Source organism: Benincasa hispida, chromosome 8 (genome assembly GCF_027475165.1).
Source record: "Benincasa hispida cultivar pf3 chromosome 8, pf3_genome.v1.1, whole genome shotgun sequence".
Classification (NCBI taxonomy): Eukaryota; Viridiplantae; Streptophyta; class Magnoliopsida; order Cucurbitales; family Cucurbitaceae; genus Benincasa; species Benincasa hispida.
The window spans coordinates 39,455,819-39,473,365 of record NC_143485.1 but is presented as its reverse complement, the minus strand read 5'-3'; the positions used below and the strand labels follow the sequence as shown (position 1 = coordinate 39,473,365).

Below are 17,547 nucleotides of genomic sequence, written 5' to 3'. Positions count from 1 at the left end.
GTTGAATAACATCTTTATTGACAATAGAAAATATTTAACTTTACAAACTACGAATTTTAGGACATACAACTCAATACAACGATTTATACACAGTCAAATAGATGGAGGCTATTGGAGGCATTCCCATCGGTCTTTGAGTTCCTATTGTTAATTTGTTAGTCCAGCCGAAGCAGCACAAGAACAATTTACCCTCTTTGAAGACTCCCAAATTTGATATATATATATATATATTTATATATTTTTTTGGCTTTTGAGTTAACAGTTGACTATTCCAAACTGGTATGATTTGAAGACAAGCAGGCATAAGATCATAAGTTCAAACTCTCACACTATGTGCATTTATTTATTCGTAAAAATTAAAATCACAGTAAAATCATCTCTGCCATAATCGCCATTTACTAAGCAGGATGAAAGGGTTTTTACAGCTCTATAATCAATCCTACACTTGAGGAAGTTGAAGCTGGCTTTAATTCGAAGTTCAACTTCTACTTTAACCAAGCTTAGTGGTTAGTCATAATTAGGTTCTAAAATCCTGTTCCTAACTGTGGGAAGGCTCACATTGCAATAAACAGACTTTCCATTTACTGTTGGAACTCCTACACAAGCACAACTGAAATCTCCTGGTCGAAGACACTAAGATTTGAATATCTTTTTTCCTTGAAGTAAAGTAAACAATTGAATAGTTCAAAGCTGGTATGATTTAATGCAAGCAGGAAAGCAATTTCAAAGAAAGCAGTGGTAAGTAAAAGTCGTCGTCTCCTATATTTTTTTAACCTCTGCAATTCTGACACTTCAGCATCAGCTCGAGTTAGAATTGATGCTCTGTTTCTGAAGCATTAGTAGTTCAAGGAAATGAGAATCCAAACCTCATTCACCATTAGCAACGTTTACATGATCTCCTTCATCGCTGTTCACCTTTTCCCCATATTTCAGCGTAGACGCCATCAATGAATTCAAAATGGTGGCACGTGTGGAGGAAATTCTACACATGGCTTGTACTGCTTTTGTGGAAATGGAGATGCGCAACCTTACGTCTACGGAGCTGTTCCCATCAGAACCCAACTTGGTCGGACCTCCATCCATTGAACAACCCCAGCCTTCTTCCTCTTCATCCAACTGACTTCCTAATGATAGTTTGATAGTTTAGCACAGCACAACTACAATCATATTTACACATGAATGATGACTCTCAGATTTCATATTTTTTATGAAAAAAACTTGGAGCTCATTTGGATGAGCCTATCTTAGTGCATCTCCAAATATTATCCAATAAAATAATACCATGTGGCATTTTTGTTTTTTGAAAAGATAATTTCTTCTAATTCTATTTTTGTGTACGTTAATAAGTAGGAAGTATAAGGGTTAGACTGCACCTAATCATTACTCATTTTTTTTATCCCTTTGAGTAATTCAAGCTTGTATATGATTTGATGACAATCAGACAGAGTATTTAATGGAGAAAAACTTGACTTAAAATTCTATTTTAACTGCTCACTGATGAATAATTTACGACTGTACCAGCTATTCTTCTAACTTCTACTCCTTGAACCTAACATACTCTTACAATTTTCCTTAGAAGGGTTGAAAACGCGTTCGGCAGACTTGATTTCGCAAATAGTGTTTTGTTTATGTTGTTATTCTTATTTTGGCAAAGGGCGAGTATCACATTTTATTATTGTTGTTATTATTATTTTGGCAAAGGGCGAGTATCACACGTTAAAATATCAAAATGTTGCCAAATGCCAAAGGTCGTCTCTTGTTTCTTTTTCTCCTTTCTTTTGTTTATGTTTTTTGCAGACTTTCTTTGAAAATGACAATTATTTAACTTCATCTGCAAAGACTAGAAAACCAACAATATTTTCTGATGCATTTGATTGCTCAGAAGCTCAAGAAATGAGAACCCATCTCAAATTGACTTAGTTTCTTAGCCCCAGCATCATCAAAATCATCTTCATCGCCTTCATCTCATTCCATTTTGCTCCATGTTTTAGCCAAGACGCCCTCCATGAATTTAAAGCATGTGGTGTGAATTACTGCAATGGCAGAGACTTGGCAAACATCTCCCATCTCAAAATTGGCAGGAGGCCGAAATTGGATTACATAATCGGAATGAATTCATTGGAATATAACGTTATGAAGATCAACCAGTCGGATGATGAAGTGACGATCAGGAGAGAAGACCGCCCTGATAATTTTCGCGCACTAAATAAAACGGAAACAGCAACTCTGGATTACCATGTGTTTATGTATTGTTCCAATGACCGAAACATCTCTGTCTGGTACGGTTGTCCCCAAAAAGAGAAGAACTTAGAGTATTACAGATTTCCTTGGGGCTCAAAACAGGGAAAAGAGGGGCGTTATGTTTTTTATACAAGTGGACAAACTGGAGGGTCTAAAATGAAGACCGAAGTGACAGGTAAGATAAACGGGTCGGAAGGTAGAATAAACCAAATGATGTCGGTTAGGATGGCGGTGAAAGGTAGAACACGATCGTTCGGCTTCATATCCAACAATCTGCATAAGGATATAACAGAAGGCTTGGAAGGTAAAAAGGATGGAATGACTCTGACAGGGAAGGCTGGGATACTTGATTTCACCTTGCCGTACATGGAGCAAACTAACAAGGTACTTACTCAAAATAAAAATAAATAAATAAATATAGAGAAAATTGCACAAACACAGTTAAACTATGATGTTTGTTACCATTATATGTCTAAACTTCTATCTGATGAGCTATATTTTTTTTCTAGTCTCAGTGAAGAACGTGAATACTAGAAATAATGCATATTCACATGCACTGAATCTATCACATACCTCAGGGAGCAATGGGTAAAAAGTACTGATTTTACGCGAGAAAATTTACTCAATAAAGATAACAATTAATGTTGATATGCAAATGCAAATCCTACATTGGTTAGGAAAGGGAATGATCATGGGTATATAAGTAAGGAAGATTATCTTCATTGGTACGAGATCTTTTGGGATGCTTTCCAAAAGCAAAACCATGGGGATTTATATCCAAAGTGAACAATATCATACAATTGTAAGGATATGTGAAGGTACGTTATCCTCAACAGCAAAGAAGAAAAGAAATGGAAGAAGTTTTACTTGTTTATCATTCAATCACATGCATTGAATCTATTGTAGACCTTCGATAGCAATTAGTATATTTATGTTGGAAAAGGAGGAGGAAGTTTTACTTACTGTTGATTAGCAACAATTAGGCAGCGATTAGTGAAGAAATATCAAAAGGAACCGTGATTAGAGCTGATACCAGCGCCAGCGATTAGGACTTGAAAATTGTGAAGATCAAAAAAGAGGAAGAAATTGCAATGAAAGGGAGAAGAAAAACGGGAATCGTAATGAAGAAGATGGACAATTTTAGGAGGGAAATCAGAAGGGTCTTAACTCATGGAGGTATAGTTTAGTTCGAACTCTAAAAAACTCATATTGCTATGTTTGTTTTAAATTGTGTTATATTTGCAAAATTTTCCCCTATTTTGCTATATGTGTAAAGATCCCAAAAAAATTTGTTGCGAGTTACATGGGCCATGTTATAAGTGAAAATTATTTATTTAGAAGGTTAATATGAAAATTAAAAAATGAGGTAAAATGCAGTTTCAATCCATGAAGTTTTGACTTTGTGTTGATATCCAGTTGTTTGTAAAACTTCAAAATGGATATTTAGTTATTGATATTTGAAAAATAATTTTAAACAAAAAAAAAGGGATAAAAAATCACTCTTAATCCCTAGACTTTCGTAAAAGTAATAATTTAGTAAATTTTGGTTTGTAACGATTTAGTCCCTGAACTTTTAATTTTGTAATAATATAGTCCCTAGACTTTACTATGTAACAATTTAGCCCTTATACTTTTAAATTTGTAACAATTTAATCCCTATTATAGAAATTAATATTAAGACTTAATGAGATTTATTGTATAAATAAACCGGTAGACTAATTAGAGACTCGATATTTTTATAAAATACAAAGTCTACATCATAAAATAATAAAAATTAACATCAAATTTTGATAAATTTTTGTATTTTGGAGACTAGATTGTTACAAATTTGAAAGTACAATGATTAAATTGTTACATATTAAAGTTCATGGACTAAATTGTTACAAAATTGAAAGTAGAGGGACTATATTGTTAGCAATTAAGTTTAGAGACTAAATTGTTACTTTCATGAAAGTTTAGGAATCAAAAGTGTTTTTTAACCATAATATTTCGGTACATCCATGCAACCTACTTAAGAGCCTAATCAAAAGTTACCTTACGATAAAGTTTTCTTTTATAAACCTTTTTATATATATTTTTCCCTTGGTGATTGAAGCAGATGCTGCATCTTGGTAAAATCCGAACTGGACATTTAAATACTCGAACTCTAGTTGACCATTGGTTGTGCTAACTAAAAATGTTGACATGGTGGCAATAACTTAAGTTTATCTTTTTCTTTTTCTTTTTGATAACATCCTAAGCTAGATGATCTTGGTGTGACTGCGAATATTAGTTTGGTCCATCCAACATTAAGATGTCCTTGCACCTTATTCTATTTATTGTGTCATCTCAATGACCATTTCTTTTTTTAATTCAATAACTTGTGGGATGAGGATTCGAATTTTGATCAATTAATTATTCATATTTTATGTTTGTTGAACTATGCATATACTCTCATTTTAGCACATCTCCAATGACTTTGAAAATGTTATTAATTTTCTAAAATCAATTTAATATAATTAGTCCGTCTCCAAACATATTATCCAGGTCTCTATCTATACTAAGCTAGAGCATAGAATGAGCCTGTTGGAGAAGCCAGCAATTAGGACGAAACAAGAGTTGGAAGTTGAATACAAGAATCTCTATACTATAGCATGTGATGCATGTAGAGAAATTCATGGAAAGTGTGGAGAAAATGCAACGTACCAATTTTACTGCATTTGCAAAACCCAAGATCAGCATCGTCCTTACGTCTGCATAGTTTCTCCTCGACCTGGTATGTCCATTTCTTTCTTCCAATACCATCAAAGTTGAAGTATTCGAGATCAACTACGTGGAAATTAGACACAAATCTAAGTTTAAAAACTAAACTCGTAATTTAACCTATTTCGTCCTTTGTCTATATAGAAAATAATGCACAATATAATATAAGTGGTAGTACTATATAATCACAACTAGCTTGCTTTCTTTTCTAGATTTGTTAAGTGAATCCCATAGAAAACACAAATTTCTATTTCATAATTCTATAACTTTGACATGTTCATTCTACAAAGGTTCAGTTTCAAATCTCTATGGAATATATATTGTTAAAAAAAGAGAATAGGGAAGAGAAAAACAACAGAATTACGTGGAAACCTTAGTACAGGGAGAAAAACCACGATATAAAGTCTTTTCTTATTTGTTTTAAAACTAATACTCTAAATATACAGGGACTCACTGTATAAATAGACAGTAAGGAATCCTAGGGGTCTTACACAATTACATAAATGCCCCTAGGTTAAAAACCCTATTTCCAACACTCCCCTCAAGTTGGTGCATAGATATCAACAAGCCCCAACTTGCTTACACAATAATTAAAATTTTGTCTCAATAACCCTTTTGTAAGTACATCAGCAACTTGTTGACCCGAAGGAATATAAGGGATGCATATGTTTCCACTGTCCAACCTCTACTTAATATAGTGTCTGTCTATCTCCACATGTTTAGTTCTGTCATATTGAACTGGGTTGTTTGCAATACTGATGGCAGCTTTATTATCACAAAATAATTTCATTGGAAGCTCATTATCTTGCTAGAGATCTTATAATACTTTCTTCAACCAGATTTCTTCACAAATCCCTGGACTCATGACCCGATACTCTGCCTCAGCACTACTTCTAGCAACAACTCCTTGTTTTTTACTTCTCCAGCTGACTAGATTTCCCCAGAAAAACGTACAATATCCAGACATGGATCTTCTATCAACAATAGACTCTGCCCAGTCAGAATCAATGTAAGCTTCAACAGATCGTTTATCGGTTTTCCTAAACATTAGGCCTTTACCAGGAGTTCCTTTCAGATACCGAAGAATACGTTCAACTGCTATCATATGATCCTCACAAGGAGCTTGCATGAACTGACTCACAACACTTACTGCATAAGAAATATCTGGTCTTGTGTGAGACAAGTATATCAACTTCTCAACTAACCGCTGATACCTTTCTTTATTAACGGGAATGCTATCATTCTTATCACCGATTTTCGCATTGTATTCTACTGGCGTGTCAACAGGTTTACACCCAGTCATACCTGTTTCCTTTAGCAAGTCCAGTGTATATTTTCGTTGAGAAATTGATATACCCTCTTTTGAGCGAGCCACTTCCATTCCCAGAAAGTATCTTAGCTTTCTGAGGTCTTTAATTTCAAACTCTCTAGCCATCTCTGTTTTTAGTCTTGTAACTTCTACATCATCATCCCCAGATAAAACAATATCATCAACATAGACAATAAGAACAACTATTTTCCCTGATGTTGATCTTCTTACAAAAAGAATGTGATCGGAATGTCCTTGAACATATCCCTGTGCTTTCACAAACGTCGTGAACCTGTCAAACCAGGCCCTTGGAGACTGTTTCAATCCGTATAGTGATTTCCTCAATCTACACACTTTATTTTTAAATTGACTCTCGAACCCGGGAGAGGGACTCATATAGACTTCCTCATCAAGTTCCCCATTCAAAAACACATTTTTAACATCAAGCTGGTGTAGGGGCCAATCATTATTCACAACTACTAACAGAAGCACTCGGATCGTGTTAAGTTTAGCCGCAGGTGAAAACATCTCAGAATAATCCACTCCATATGTTTGGGTGAAACCTCTTGCAACAATTCTAGTTTTGTATCGGTCAATTGTCTCATCTGACTTATACTTTATAGTAAACACCCATTTACATCCTACTATTTTGTGCCCTTTAGGCAAAGTCACCGGTTCCTAGGTTTTATTCTTTTCCAGAGCTCTTATTTCTTCCATAACAGCAGACCGCCATTCTGGTTTTTTCATTGCAACACTTATGTTATCTGGAACCACCTCAGTGTCCAAGCTAGTAGTAAAAGCCTTAAACTCGGATGTCAGATTACTATATGTCATGTAACTATGCATAGGATATTTAGTACATGAACGGGTACCTTTACTCAGGGCTATAGGAAGATCAAGTGACGCATCACGTTCTTTGATTTACCATTTGCCTATCAGAAACTTCAGTAGTATCTTCCACATCATCATTAGCATGGACCATTTCATCCTTTGTAGCTTCAATCATTTCATCCTCTACAATTTCCCTTTCTATCACTTTCTTAGTATCACTGGTTCCTTCCCCCTTGTCATGTATGCCTTCATCATTCTCCATACATAAATCAACATCATTAGGAATATACGTACCTGGACCTGATGACAGGTCTGACTCCTGCACTGGAGCCGACAGTTCTGGTTCAACAGGTGACACTGCTTCCTTCCTGAGATTCTTCCTGTAGTACGTTTTCCAAGGAACTTGATTGGTAGGAAGAACCAGACTATCATGATCAGGACTAGGTTTAGACAAGGTTTGAATGAGCGCTGACTCTAAAGGAATAGCATAAGAGGACCAGTTAGTCTCTTCATTTATGTTCTCCCCCTGAAGATGACTAACAGGGAAGAACGACTGATCCTCGAGAAAGGTGACATCCATAGAGACATAGTACTTTCGAGATGACGGGTGATAGCATTTATATCCATGTTAATGGAGTGGATATCCAACAAAGACATACTTCTGAGCACGAGGAGAAAATTTCGTGCGGTTTGGACCATGGGAGTGAACAAAAGCAACACAACCAAAAACCCGAAGAGAAACATCAGAGTTCAATCGAGTAGTGGGAAAAGACTCTTTAAGCAATTCTAAAGGGGTATGAAGATTAAGAATACGAGAGGGCATCCGATTAATGAGGTGAGCAGCAGTAAGAACTGCATCTCCCCAGAGGTATGATGGAAGGGTGGCGGATAACATAAGAGATCGAGCTACTTCAACCAGATGTCGATTTTTACGCTCAGCTACTCCATTTTGTTGCGGAGTGTAAGCACATGAGCTCGGGTGAACAATATCTTTAGAGTCGTGAAATTTTCTGAAAGAGGCATTAAAGAATTCTCGTCCATTATCACTTCTTAAAATCTCAATCTTTGTTTTAAATTGAGTTTCGACAATTGTGTAAAACTGTTGAAAAACAGAGGACACTTCAGATTTATCAGTGAGCAGGAAAACCCAGGTGAAACGGGTGTGATCATCTATAAACGTGACAAACCACCGTTTTCCCGTGGAAGTAGTAACCGGTGAGGGACCCCATACATCACTATGAATAAGAGAAAAAGGACTCAAGGGTTTATAAGGCTGAGAATGGAAAGAAACACGATGTTGCTTGGCACGAATACAAACATCACAATTAAAAGAAGAAGTACTAGCATTACGAAATAAATGAGGAAATAAATATTTCATATATTGAAAATTCGAATGTTTTAAGCGAAAATGGCATAACATAACATCATTTTCAGAAACAGAGAAGTTTAAAGACATAAACCCCGATTGGTGATCATTCCTAGAGGAAGCCTCGTCAGAAAAGAAGTAGAGTCCCCTATCGTGCCGGACAGTGCCAATCGTCATCCCCGATTTCAGATCCTAAAATAAAACTGAATCAGGTGAGAAAATCGCCTTACACCTCAAATATCTTGTTAGTTTACTACCAGATAATAGATTATATGATATTTTAGGCACATGTAAGGTATCACGTAGAATTAAACCATGAAACGGAGAGATATTGCCCTTTCATGCAATAGGGGCAAAAGATCCATCTACAATTCGAATTCTCTCATTACCAGCACTCGGATTATATGACATAAATAACTCTGAGGAACTTGTAAGATAATCAATAGCTCTTAAATCCACAATCCATGGTTTCTTACCATTCACACTAATTAGGACGAAAGAAGGAAAATTACCTGACTGTGTAATTGCACTCACCCCAACTGTACTTGAGTTGTGTTTACCGTCACCAGGAGATTTCTTTTGAGTTTGGCCATCTACTGAATCACTTACCAGGGCACGACTAGTATTAGATTTTTCATGAGACTGTCGTCGCCTGCTATTTGAGGGCTTCCCGTGTAATTTCCAACATTGATCCTTCGTATGCCAAAGCTTTTTACAATGTTCACAAATGGGAGGAGGTTTCTTATCACCATCAGTACTGGACGGCTTGGCAACGAAAGCAACTACATCAGTATTTGAGGTGGTATTATTCATGGCACACGACCGATCTTCTTCTAGCCGTATTTTAGAACAGACCTCTCGAAATGAAGGAATCGAGCGCTAGCCCAAGATCCAACTACGAACCCCATCAAACTTTGGATTTAATCCAGCCAAAAACACATAAACACAATCTGCTTCCTCAATCTTCAAATATTGGGCTTCATCCTGTGGACAATTCCAGACAATTTCTCTACACAAGTCCATTTTCTGCCACAGCATCAACAGTTTGTTAAAATAAGAGGTAACATCCATAGACCCTTGTTTGGATTCATGAACCTGTTTATGGAGTGTATATAACCGAGAGGCATTCTGTCGTTTAGAATATAGATCTTACACCGCTTCCAAGATATCCTTGGCTGTGGCAGCATATAATAGCGGTCTTCCTATTTGGGGTTCCATACTGTTCACCAAGACAGACCGTAGCAACGAATCTTCTCCTTTCCAAATTCGTTCTTGTGGTTCAGCTGGGGCCGACTTTGGAATTTTCCCTGTCAAATATCCAAACTTGTGAGGCCCTTCCAAGGCCATCCGGATCGATTGAGACCAAGAAAAATAGTTCTGGCTATTTAATTTTTCTCCGACGTTAAATCTTGCAGTATTACCCAACGAACCAGATAAGCAAGAAACGTTAGGCACTATAGGTAATGAGTTTACCGGATTTTCTGAATAAATCGGTTGAGGATTTGCACTGAACATCGCATCAAAATCAGAAATCTGCTGTTGCAAGTAAGCCAACCGTTGTCTCACATCGTCTGGGTAACAAGCTGAACCACAATTGATTGGAATAGGTGCTGGTTGCTCGAGACCTCGGCTGTTGGATGTGAAAAAACCATCGGGTCGACAGTTGAAGGAAACGGATCACCGGGTCGGGCTGAATGGGCTGAAAGTGGATCAGTTGGCGCAAAAAACTGGACAGATGAGTTTTCGGGTCGGGCCAGGCGTGGGTCGGATTGTGGGTCGAAATTAAAGGATCGCGGGTCGGAATTAAAGGTTGCGTTCTCGGGTTGGGCCTGGCGTGGGTCGGATCGGATCGAGTTGGAACTAAAATCAACATACCGGGTCTGGCTGGTTTACCCTGGTTCAACTCGAACCGGTCCGGTTTGCTCCAGACCGATACTAACCTTAATCAGATCACTCTTCTGCTCTTCGCCCCCGACACTTCTCCCTCTGCCCTGATAGCTCCGAACGACGGTCAACCCCTCCTCGCGGCCAGTCTGTTCTTCACGTCTGAGACTGCCGGCGACTCTGCCATGATCGTGATAGCTCCAATCATGAATCGATGGTTCCTTGCGGCCGGCTCCAGCTCCAGCTCTAGCTCCAATCGGATTCTGACTGGTTTCATAATGGTGATACCCGATTGGCTGAGGGTGATTTTCCAAGGATTGTATCTAAACGACAGATATTAATTCCGATAGGGCATCCTGAAAACATTCCTTTACCGTTGCTCGGATTGCCGTTCCTTGTCAAAACTTGAAGATCCATCAACAGAGAAGGATTGAGGTTGATTCTCTTCCATAACGGCTAGGTTTTCGTCCCGTGCTCTGATACCATGTTAAAAAAAGAGAATAGGGAAGAAAAAAACAACAAGATTACGTGGAAACCCTAGTGCAGGGAGAAAAACCACGATATAAAGTCTTTTCTTATTTGTTTTAAAACTGATACTCTAAATACACAAGGACTCACTGTATAAATAGACAGTAGGGAACCCTAAGGGTCTTACACAATTACATAAATGCCCCTAAGTTAAAAACCCTATTTCCAACATATATGTGTATATATAGATATATTTAGAGAAGAACATTTCATTGAATTTATGGAATTTTTTTTTTTTTTTATTTCCAACAAATCTTAATAATACATGTCTTCTTATGCAGGAAAGTCCAACCTACTCAAGAAAATATTAATCATAGGTACTACACACTTCTAGTTTATGCTAAAATTTCATAACCAACCATTCTCACTACTCTTCATTCTCCTCTTTTACTACTTTTTTGGTATCATTCACTAGATTTCAGCATTGAATTGTTGCTTTACCAATCATATAAATTATTGGAACCCTTTTTTCTTCAGTTGCAATTGCTACAGGAAGCATCATTTTAACAATCTCCATCATCATCTTCATATACTGCACAAGGAAACACATCTCAGACGACAAGAAAATTGAGGAAACGATAAGGAGATATTCCATGCACACATCAAAGCGGTACAGTTACTCACAACTGAAAAAAATCACAAATTCCTTCACAAACAAGCTTGGCCAAGGAGGATTTAGCACTGTCTACAAAGGAAAATTACGAGACGGTCGTGATGTGGCGGTGAAACTCTTGAATGAATCAAAAGAAAATGGCCAAGATTTTATGAATGAAGTTGTTAGCATCACCAAAACATCACATGTAAACATAGCCACCCTCTTGGGATTCTGCTATGAGCGAAGTAAAAAGGCTTTAGTTTATGAATACATGTCTAATGAGTCATTGGACAAGTACATATTTCAAAGAGGGCTACAGATAAAAAATGGTGTGGAGTTGAGTTTGAGCACACTCTATAGCATCGTTATTGGTGTGGGTCGAGGCTTAGAGTATTTGCATTGCCACTGCAACACAAGGATCTTGCATTTTGACATCAAACCAAGCAACATTCTTTTGGACAGTAATTTCTGCCCTAAGATCTCAGACTTCGGGCTTGCAAAATGCATAGCCAAAGAGAGTCGTGTGTCAATCGCAAGTATGAAAGGAACAATAGGATTCATGGCACCTGAAGTAATATTTAGAAATCTTGGCAAAGTTTCACACAAATCTGATGTTTATAGTTATGGAATGTTGGTTCTTGAGATGTTGGATGAAAGAAAGTGTCCCAATGAAGGAGTAGGACAGAGCAGTGAAGAGTACTTTCCTGATTGGATATATAAGGATCTTACACGACATGAAATAGATGGAGGTTCTTGTTGCTGGGGCAACACAGAAGAGGAAGAAGAAATGGCAAGAAAAATGATAATCGTGGGGTTGCACTGCATTCAGACATTGCCGGATGACAGGCCGTCAATGACCGATGTGGTTGGAATGTTAGAAGGCAGTGTTGATGGTTTACAGATACCACCAAAACCCAACTTGTTTGGACCTCCATCAACTGATCTACTCCAAGCTGCTGGTGCTGCTTCTTCTTCATCGAACTCATACTAATGACACTGCTTTAGATGCAAGCCCTCTTGCTCGTGGGACACATCCCATCTGTCTTTGAATGCCTATTGTTAGTTTGTAAGTCCAGCAGAAGCAACATAAGAACAACAATTTCCCCTGTTTGAAGACTCCCAAATTTGATATCTTTTTGCCTTTTTGAGTTAACAATTGACTATTCCAAACTGGTATGATTTGAAGGCAAGCAGGAAACCATATAGTACACGTGCACAGTCCAACATCATTAAAATATCTACTCCATGAGATCAGAAGTTCAAACTCTCACACGTGTGCATTTGTTCGTACTATGAAAAAAATTAAAATCACAGTAAAATAATCTCTACCATAATCGTCATTTACTAAGCAGGATGAAAGGGTTTTTACATCTCTATAATCAATCTTTCCCTTGCGGAAGTTGAGGGTTGGAAAGTTCCAAGTCTCCGCAGGTCCCCTGGACAAAGACTCTCATAAATGACCATCTTTTTTCCTGACCGAACAAGTGACTCATTCAAACTTGTTGGATTTGATGGCAAGTCCGTAAGTACCTAAGAAATTTTGATGAGGAAAATTTTGTATATACAACTTACTTAGCTGGAGTGTTTGACGGCCACTTTTTGATTTATTACACGAAAACTATGGAAGACAGTCTACCCCATATCGATTATTCATAAGTAAGACACGTTGTCTCGGAAGAATCTTACTCCATGCATCAATTCTTAAGAAGCAAACATCGGATTCATAAATCAATTGGTTGCTCCGACTTTTCTTTGATGATGACCGTTCTCAGTCAGTGAAAAGACAAGAAGATTGATACCTAATAATTATCTCTATTCTGATCCTTTCATTGTTCAGAAACTCAAAAAAAATGAAAATCTACCTAAAACCCAGAAATAGTACCTTCTTCATAATCTTCATCGCGATTCATCTTTCACCATGTTTCAACGAAGGCGCCCTCGATGCATTTGAAGTTTGCGGTGAGAGTTACAATTGTGGAGAATTGGTAAACATCAAGTATCCCTTCTGGGGGAACAAGAAGCAGAAGTCTTGCGGGCGGCAAGAATTCAAACTGAACTGCAGGAAAAATCAAACCACCACAATTTACATAAATTCTGTGGAATACAACGTTCTGAAAATCAACCAATCGAATAATGGAATGAGGATAGCAAGATCAGACCTATTCGAGAATTACTGCCCAGAAAATGAAATCCAAGTGGCGACTATGGATGCGCATCTGTTCGCGTACGCTTCCAACAATCAGAACATATCGGTGTGGTACAATTGCTCGGGGGAAAACTACATTCCAACTCCGAAGAGGTACAAATTTTGGTGCAGTGGGAAATGGGGAAAGCTTGGGAGAGCGAATTATGCATTCGAATCGTCGGCGGCGAATCGGAACATGGAAAAGGGAGAATGTACAATGAATATAGAAGTGATGGTTACGATAGATTTGTTGAAAGAAGGTATAAAAGGGGGGAAAAGTTTGGTGGAGAAGGCTGTGAAATGGGGTTTCGATGTTGAATACGGGAATTGGTATAAGGAAGCTTGTAATGAATGCAATGAAAGTGGAGGCAAATGTGGAGGGAACAAGACGTATCCATTTTACTGCATTTGTAAGAACGGAGTTGCTAATCCTTACGACTGTAAAGCTGCTCTTCCTCCTCCTGCCCTTAAGATTAGTACGTCTCATTTTCCTTTTTCCATTGCATCAATTTTTAATAGGAAAAATATTTAGATGCAATCCAAGCTAGTTAATACTTTGTTGATCTCGAGAAAAGAAAATATATACACATCTTTTATCTTGCATGTTCGAGTATTTTGTGTTTGTACAAATTGTGTTAGTTGATTGTATTTAAGTATAGAACTACGTAAACAAAAATTGAAATAAATGCTAGACTTTTTTTGGGTCGATAATAGAAGAAAGTAAATGGCCAATATGTGAGGTTTAATCTAATTATAGAGATCAAATTGAAACAAAAATGTAGACTAAATTTAAAATATATCCAAAACCTTATTGGTCTAGCTTACAAATAGTGTTTGTCTAGCTATAATGTTCTTGTGCTTTCATTCTTTTGGTACAACAACCTTGTCTAACCACCATTTGCTTGGCCTTACAGAAGGATCAAATGATAATTGGAAGAAGGTTGTCATAGGTACTAAAGTGTAGACCTTGATGTCACATTACATACATTATTTAATTTCTCATGTTTAGAAACTAAATTTAATTAGCAAATCTAATGGCATTATAGGTGTTGGCTCTGGTTTTGGAGGCATAGTGATTACGAGTCTAATCTTTTTCATTAGGCTTCGTTTGAACAAAAAGAAGCATTTTCGTGCTTCCTCCTCCATTCTCCTTCAAAACAATTCTCGTGATCGTCTAATGAAGGAACTTGAGAAAGGAGAAAATTACATAACTGTTCCTCTCTTCTCCTATCAAGAACTTGTACAAGCTACAGACAAATTTAACCCAGCCAACGAACTTGGAGACGGCAGCTTTGGCACTGTCTACTATGGTAAGTACTTTCGAATTTTTTTTATGTAGAATACAAAAAGATAGATGCAGCTCAAAATAATATTGAGTTGACTACTGTTTGATTTCTAACAGGTAAACTCCGAGATGGACGTGAGGTTGCAGTTAAACGATTGTTTGAAAATAACGTTAAAAAAGTTGAGCATTTCCTAAATGAAGTTGAGATCCTTACCCGTTTGTGCCACCCACATCTTGTCACTCTTTATGGATGCACCTCTCGACGAAGCCGTGAACTCTTGTTGGTTTATGAGTTCGTACCAAATGGTACAGTCGCTGATCATCTTCATGGCATCCAAGCAAGACCGGGTGAGCTTCCATGGCTCACAAGGTTGAAGATTGCCATAGAGACAGCAAGTGCTCTGGCTTTTCTCCATGCTTCTAAAACCATCCACCGCGATGTTAAAACCACCAACATTCTCGTTGACAACAACTTCAACGTTAAAGTTGCCGATTTCGGACTGTCTCGACTTTTTCCGACGCAAGCGACACATGTTTCAACTGCTCCACAAGGAACTCCTGGCTATATTGATCCAGAGTATTATGAATGTTATCAACTTACGAGTAAAAGCGACGTTTTTAGCTTTGGAGTTGTGTTGGTTGAGCTGATATCTTCAAAGCCAGCAGTTGACATCACAAGGCACAGAGATGAGATTAACCTGTCGACGATGGCGATGAACAAGATCCAAAATGACGAATTAGACGACTTCGTAGATCCATGTCTTGGATTTAAAACAGATAAAAGGATCAGAGACATGATATGTAGAGTAGCAGAGTTGGCATTTCAATGCCTGCAAAGTGTGAGGGATACGAGACCATCAATGTTGGAGGCTTTAGAAATTCTAAAGAATATAGAGGAGTAGAAGTTGTGGGAAAGAGAAGGGACAATCCCCAGATTCTGTGATTGTGCCTTGGATTAGCAAAACTTCAACACCAAATGGTAGTGGGTGAGTTATTTATTGATGGTTTCATGGTAAAATAAAATAGATGCTATGATGCTAAACTTTCCAAAAGCACTTCCTTCTCTGTAGTTTCTGGAAAAACTACACCACAACTGGAAAACTGTCTTGTAATTTCTAGAAAAACTATATTAATTGTTTATATATTTATAATATAAGTGTTATATTGATTAATAGTTTAATATAATTGTTATATTTCTAATATGATTATAAGTAGGCTAATCTTTTATCTTCATTTAATAGGATTAACTTGGTAAAAAAAAAAAAGAGATTAATTTATAAAATATTTACCTATATGGGACTTCTATCTAAGGAAGGTCATGTCTAGGATTGTGGTATTTAAATTGATACACCCCTACTTAGGAACTTACCTGGGATGTGAAATAATCAAATATTTTATATGCATGCAATAAATGATTAAAATTTATTAAATTATTTAACAAATAGAAATCATATATTGTTAATTATCCAATATAAGTGTTACATTGGGCCAACTTAACAATGACTTGGATAAATTATTAGTCGAATTTTACCGAACTTAACAATGACTTAGATAAATTATTAGCCTATATGGGACTTCTATCTAAGGAAGATTTGTCTAGGATTGTGGTATTTAAATTGACCGTAAGGGAACAACCCTACTTAGGAACTAACCTGGGACGTGAATTAGTCAAACATTTTATATGCACGCAATAAATGATTAAAATTTATTAAACTGTTTAATAAATAGAAATCATATATTGTTAATTATCCAATATAAGTGTTATACTGGGCCAACTTAACAATGACTTAAATAAATTATTTGTCAAATTTTACCGAAGTATAATTGAGGAGGGCTTTAATAACATTGTCTTTAATATCGGTTGCAACCGACATTAAAGCCCTTTAATGTCGTTTGTCAACTGAAGCCCAAAATCTATTGAAGCTCTTTAAACCAACATTGAAGCCCAGAATCCATGTCTGTTTTTTTCAATTATTGTCCTTTTTTAAAAAAAAAAAATCCGTTGTCAAATCATTTCTAATATCAGTCAAAAAGTTAAAAATTCCATCTCGTGTTGGGTCAAAAATATCCGTCATTATTTTTTATTAAAAAATATAAAAAATTGTTCGTTGTAATGCGTGCTTGTTATATTCTACATGGCAAGCCAACAATATTTGTCTTCCACCTATGAATTCACTGAACTCAAATCTGAAATATAACAATAGATAGAACAATACACTCTACCACAAAACTAAATACAAAGTTACTTGCAATGAAGCACACTTCTATAATAATTTATCTACAAACAAGAATTAATATTTCCAATCCATTCTATAAATATTCATCAAATATGAAATAAGCACACTAACCAATATTTGTATATCGATAACACACTTTCATAGAACAATAATTATAATTATCAACCACCTCTATAATAGTCATTTCTCTCATTCACAAATAGGAGTGTTCAAATAACCCATAACCCGAACAACCTGGACTACCCAACCCAAAATGTAAGGATTAGGTTAGGTTGGATTGAATTTTTCTATTTTTATTGGGTTGGGTTGGATTGTGGGTTGGCTAAAAAAAACTAGGTTGACCC

At 36.8% G+C, this 17,547-nt stretch overlaps 1 protein-coding gene, 1 long non-coding RNA gene and 1 pseudogene across 4 annotated transcripts; 2 read left to right on the top strand and 1 right to left on the bottom strand.

Moving 5' to 3' along the window:
* Positions 1-311: 311 nt before the first annotated feature.
* On the bottom strand, positions 312-13,796 carry LOC120082984 (uncharacterized). Its single transcript, XR_005483348.2, has 4 exons — positions 13,656-13,796; positions 13,379-13,552; positions 4,927-5,049; positions 312-1,120 (listed from the first exon to the last, which is right to left on the bottom strand). It is a non-coding gene; the product is annotated as an uncharacterized LOC120082984 (long non-coding RNA).
* LOC120082981 (LEAF RUST 10 DISEASE-RESISTANCE LOCUS RECEPTOR-LIKE PROTEIN KINASE-like 2.8) lies at positions 1,636-14,235 on the top strand. Of its 2 annotated transcripts, none has more exons than XM_039038440.2 (4): positions 1,636-2,625; positions 4,768-4,996; positions 11,183-11,218; positions 11,379-14,235. In XM_039038440.2, exons 1-4 carry the CDS (start codon positions 2,110-2,112, stop codon positions 12,485-12,487), a joined length of 1,890 nt encoding a protein of 629 aa, XP_038894368.1. In that variant the 5' UTR covers positions 1,636-2,109; the 3' UTR covers positions 12,488-14,235. The 2 variants fall into 2 exon arrangements, with proteins under 2 accessions (XP_038894368.1, XP_038894369.1); XM_039038441.2 differs by having other exon boundaries at positions 1,765-3,417.
* LOC120082979 (LEAF RUST 10 DISEASE-RESISTANCE LOCUS RECEPTOR-LIKE PROTEIN KINASE-like 1.2) lies at positions 13,347-16,146 on the top strand (annotated as a pseudogene). Its single transcript, XR_016531211.1, has 4 exons — positions 13,347-14,157; positions 14,596-14,631; positions 14,728-14,991; positions 15,084-16,146. The product of XR_016531211.1 is annotated as an LEAF RUST 10 DISEASE-RESISTANCE LOCUS RECEPTOR-LIKE PROTEIN KINASE-like 1.2 (transcript).
* Positions 16,147-17,547: the final 1,401 nt, after the last annotated feature.

Bases quoted from the DNA above. Each gene is read 5' to 3' on its own strand.
- LOC120082981 (XM_039038440.2), top strand. From the start codon at position 2,110: ATGAATTCATTGGAATATAACGTTATGAAGATCAACCAGTCGGATGAT. The intron at 2,626-4,767 runs GTACTTACTCAA...CATATTATCCAG, and splicing joins ACATGGAGCAAACTAACAAG to GTCTCTATCTATACTAAGCT. The intron at 11,219-11,378 runs GTACTACACACT...TTTTTTCTTCAG, and splicing joins CAAGAAAATATTAATCATAG to TTGCAATTGCTACAGGAAGC.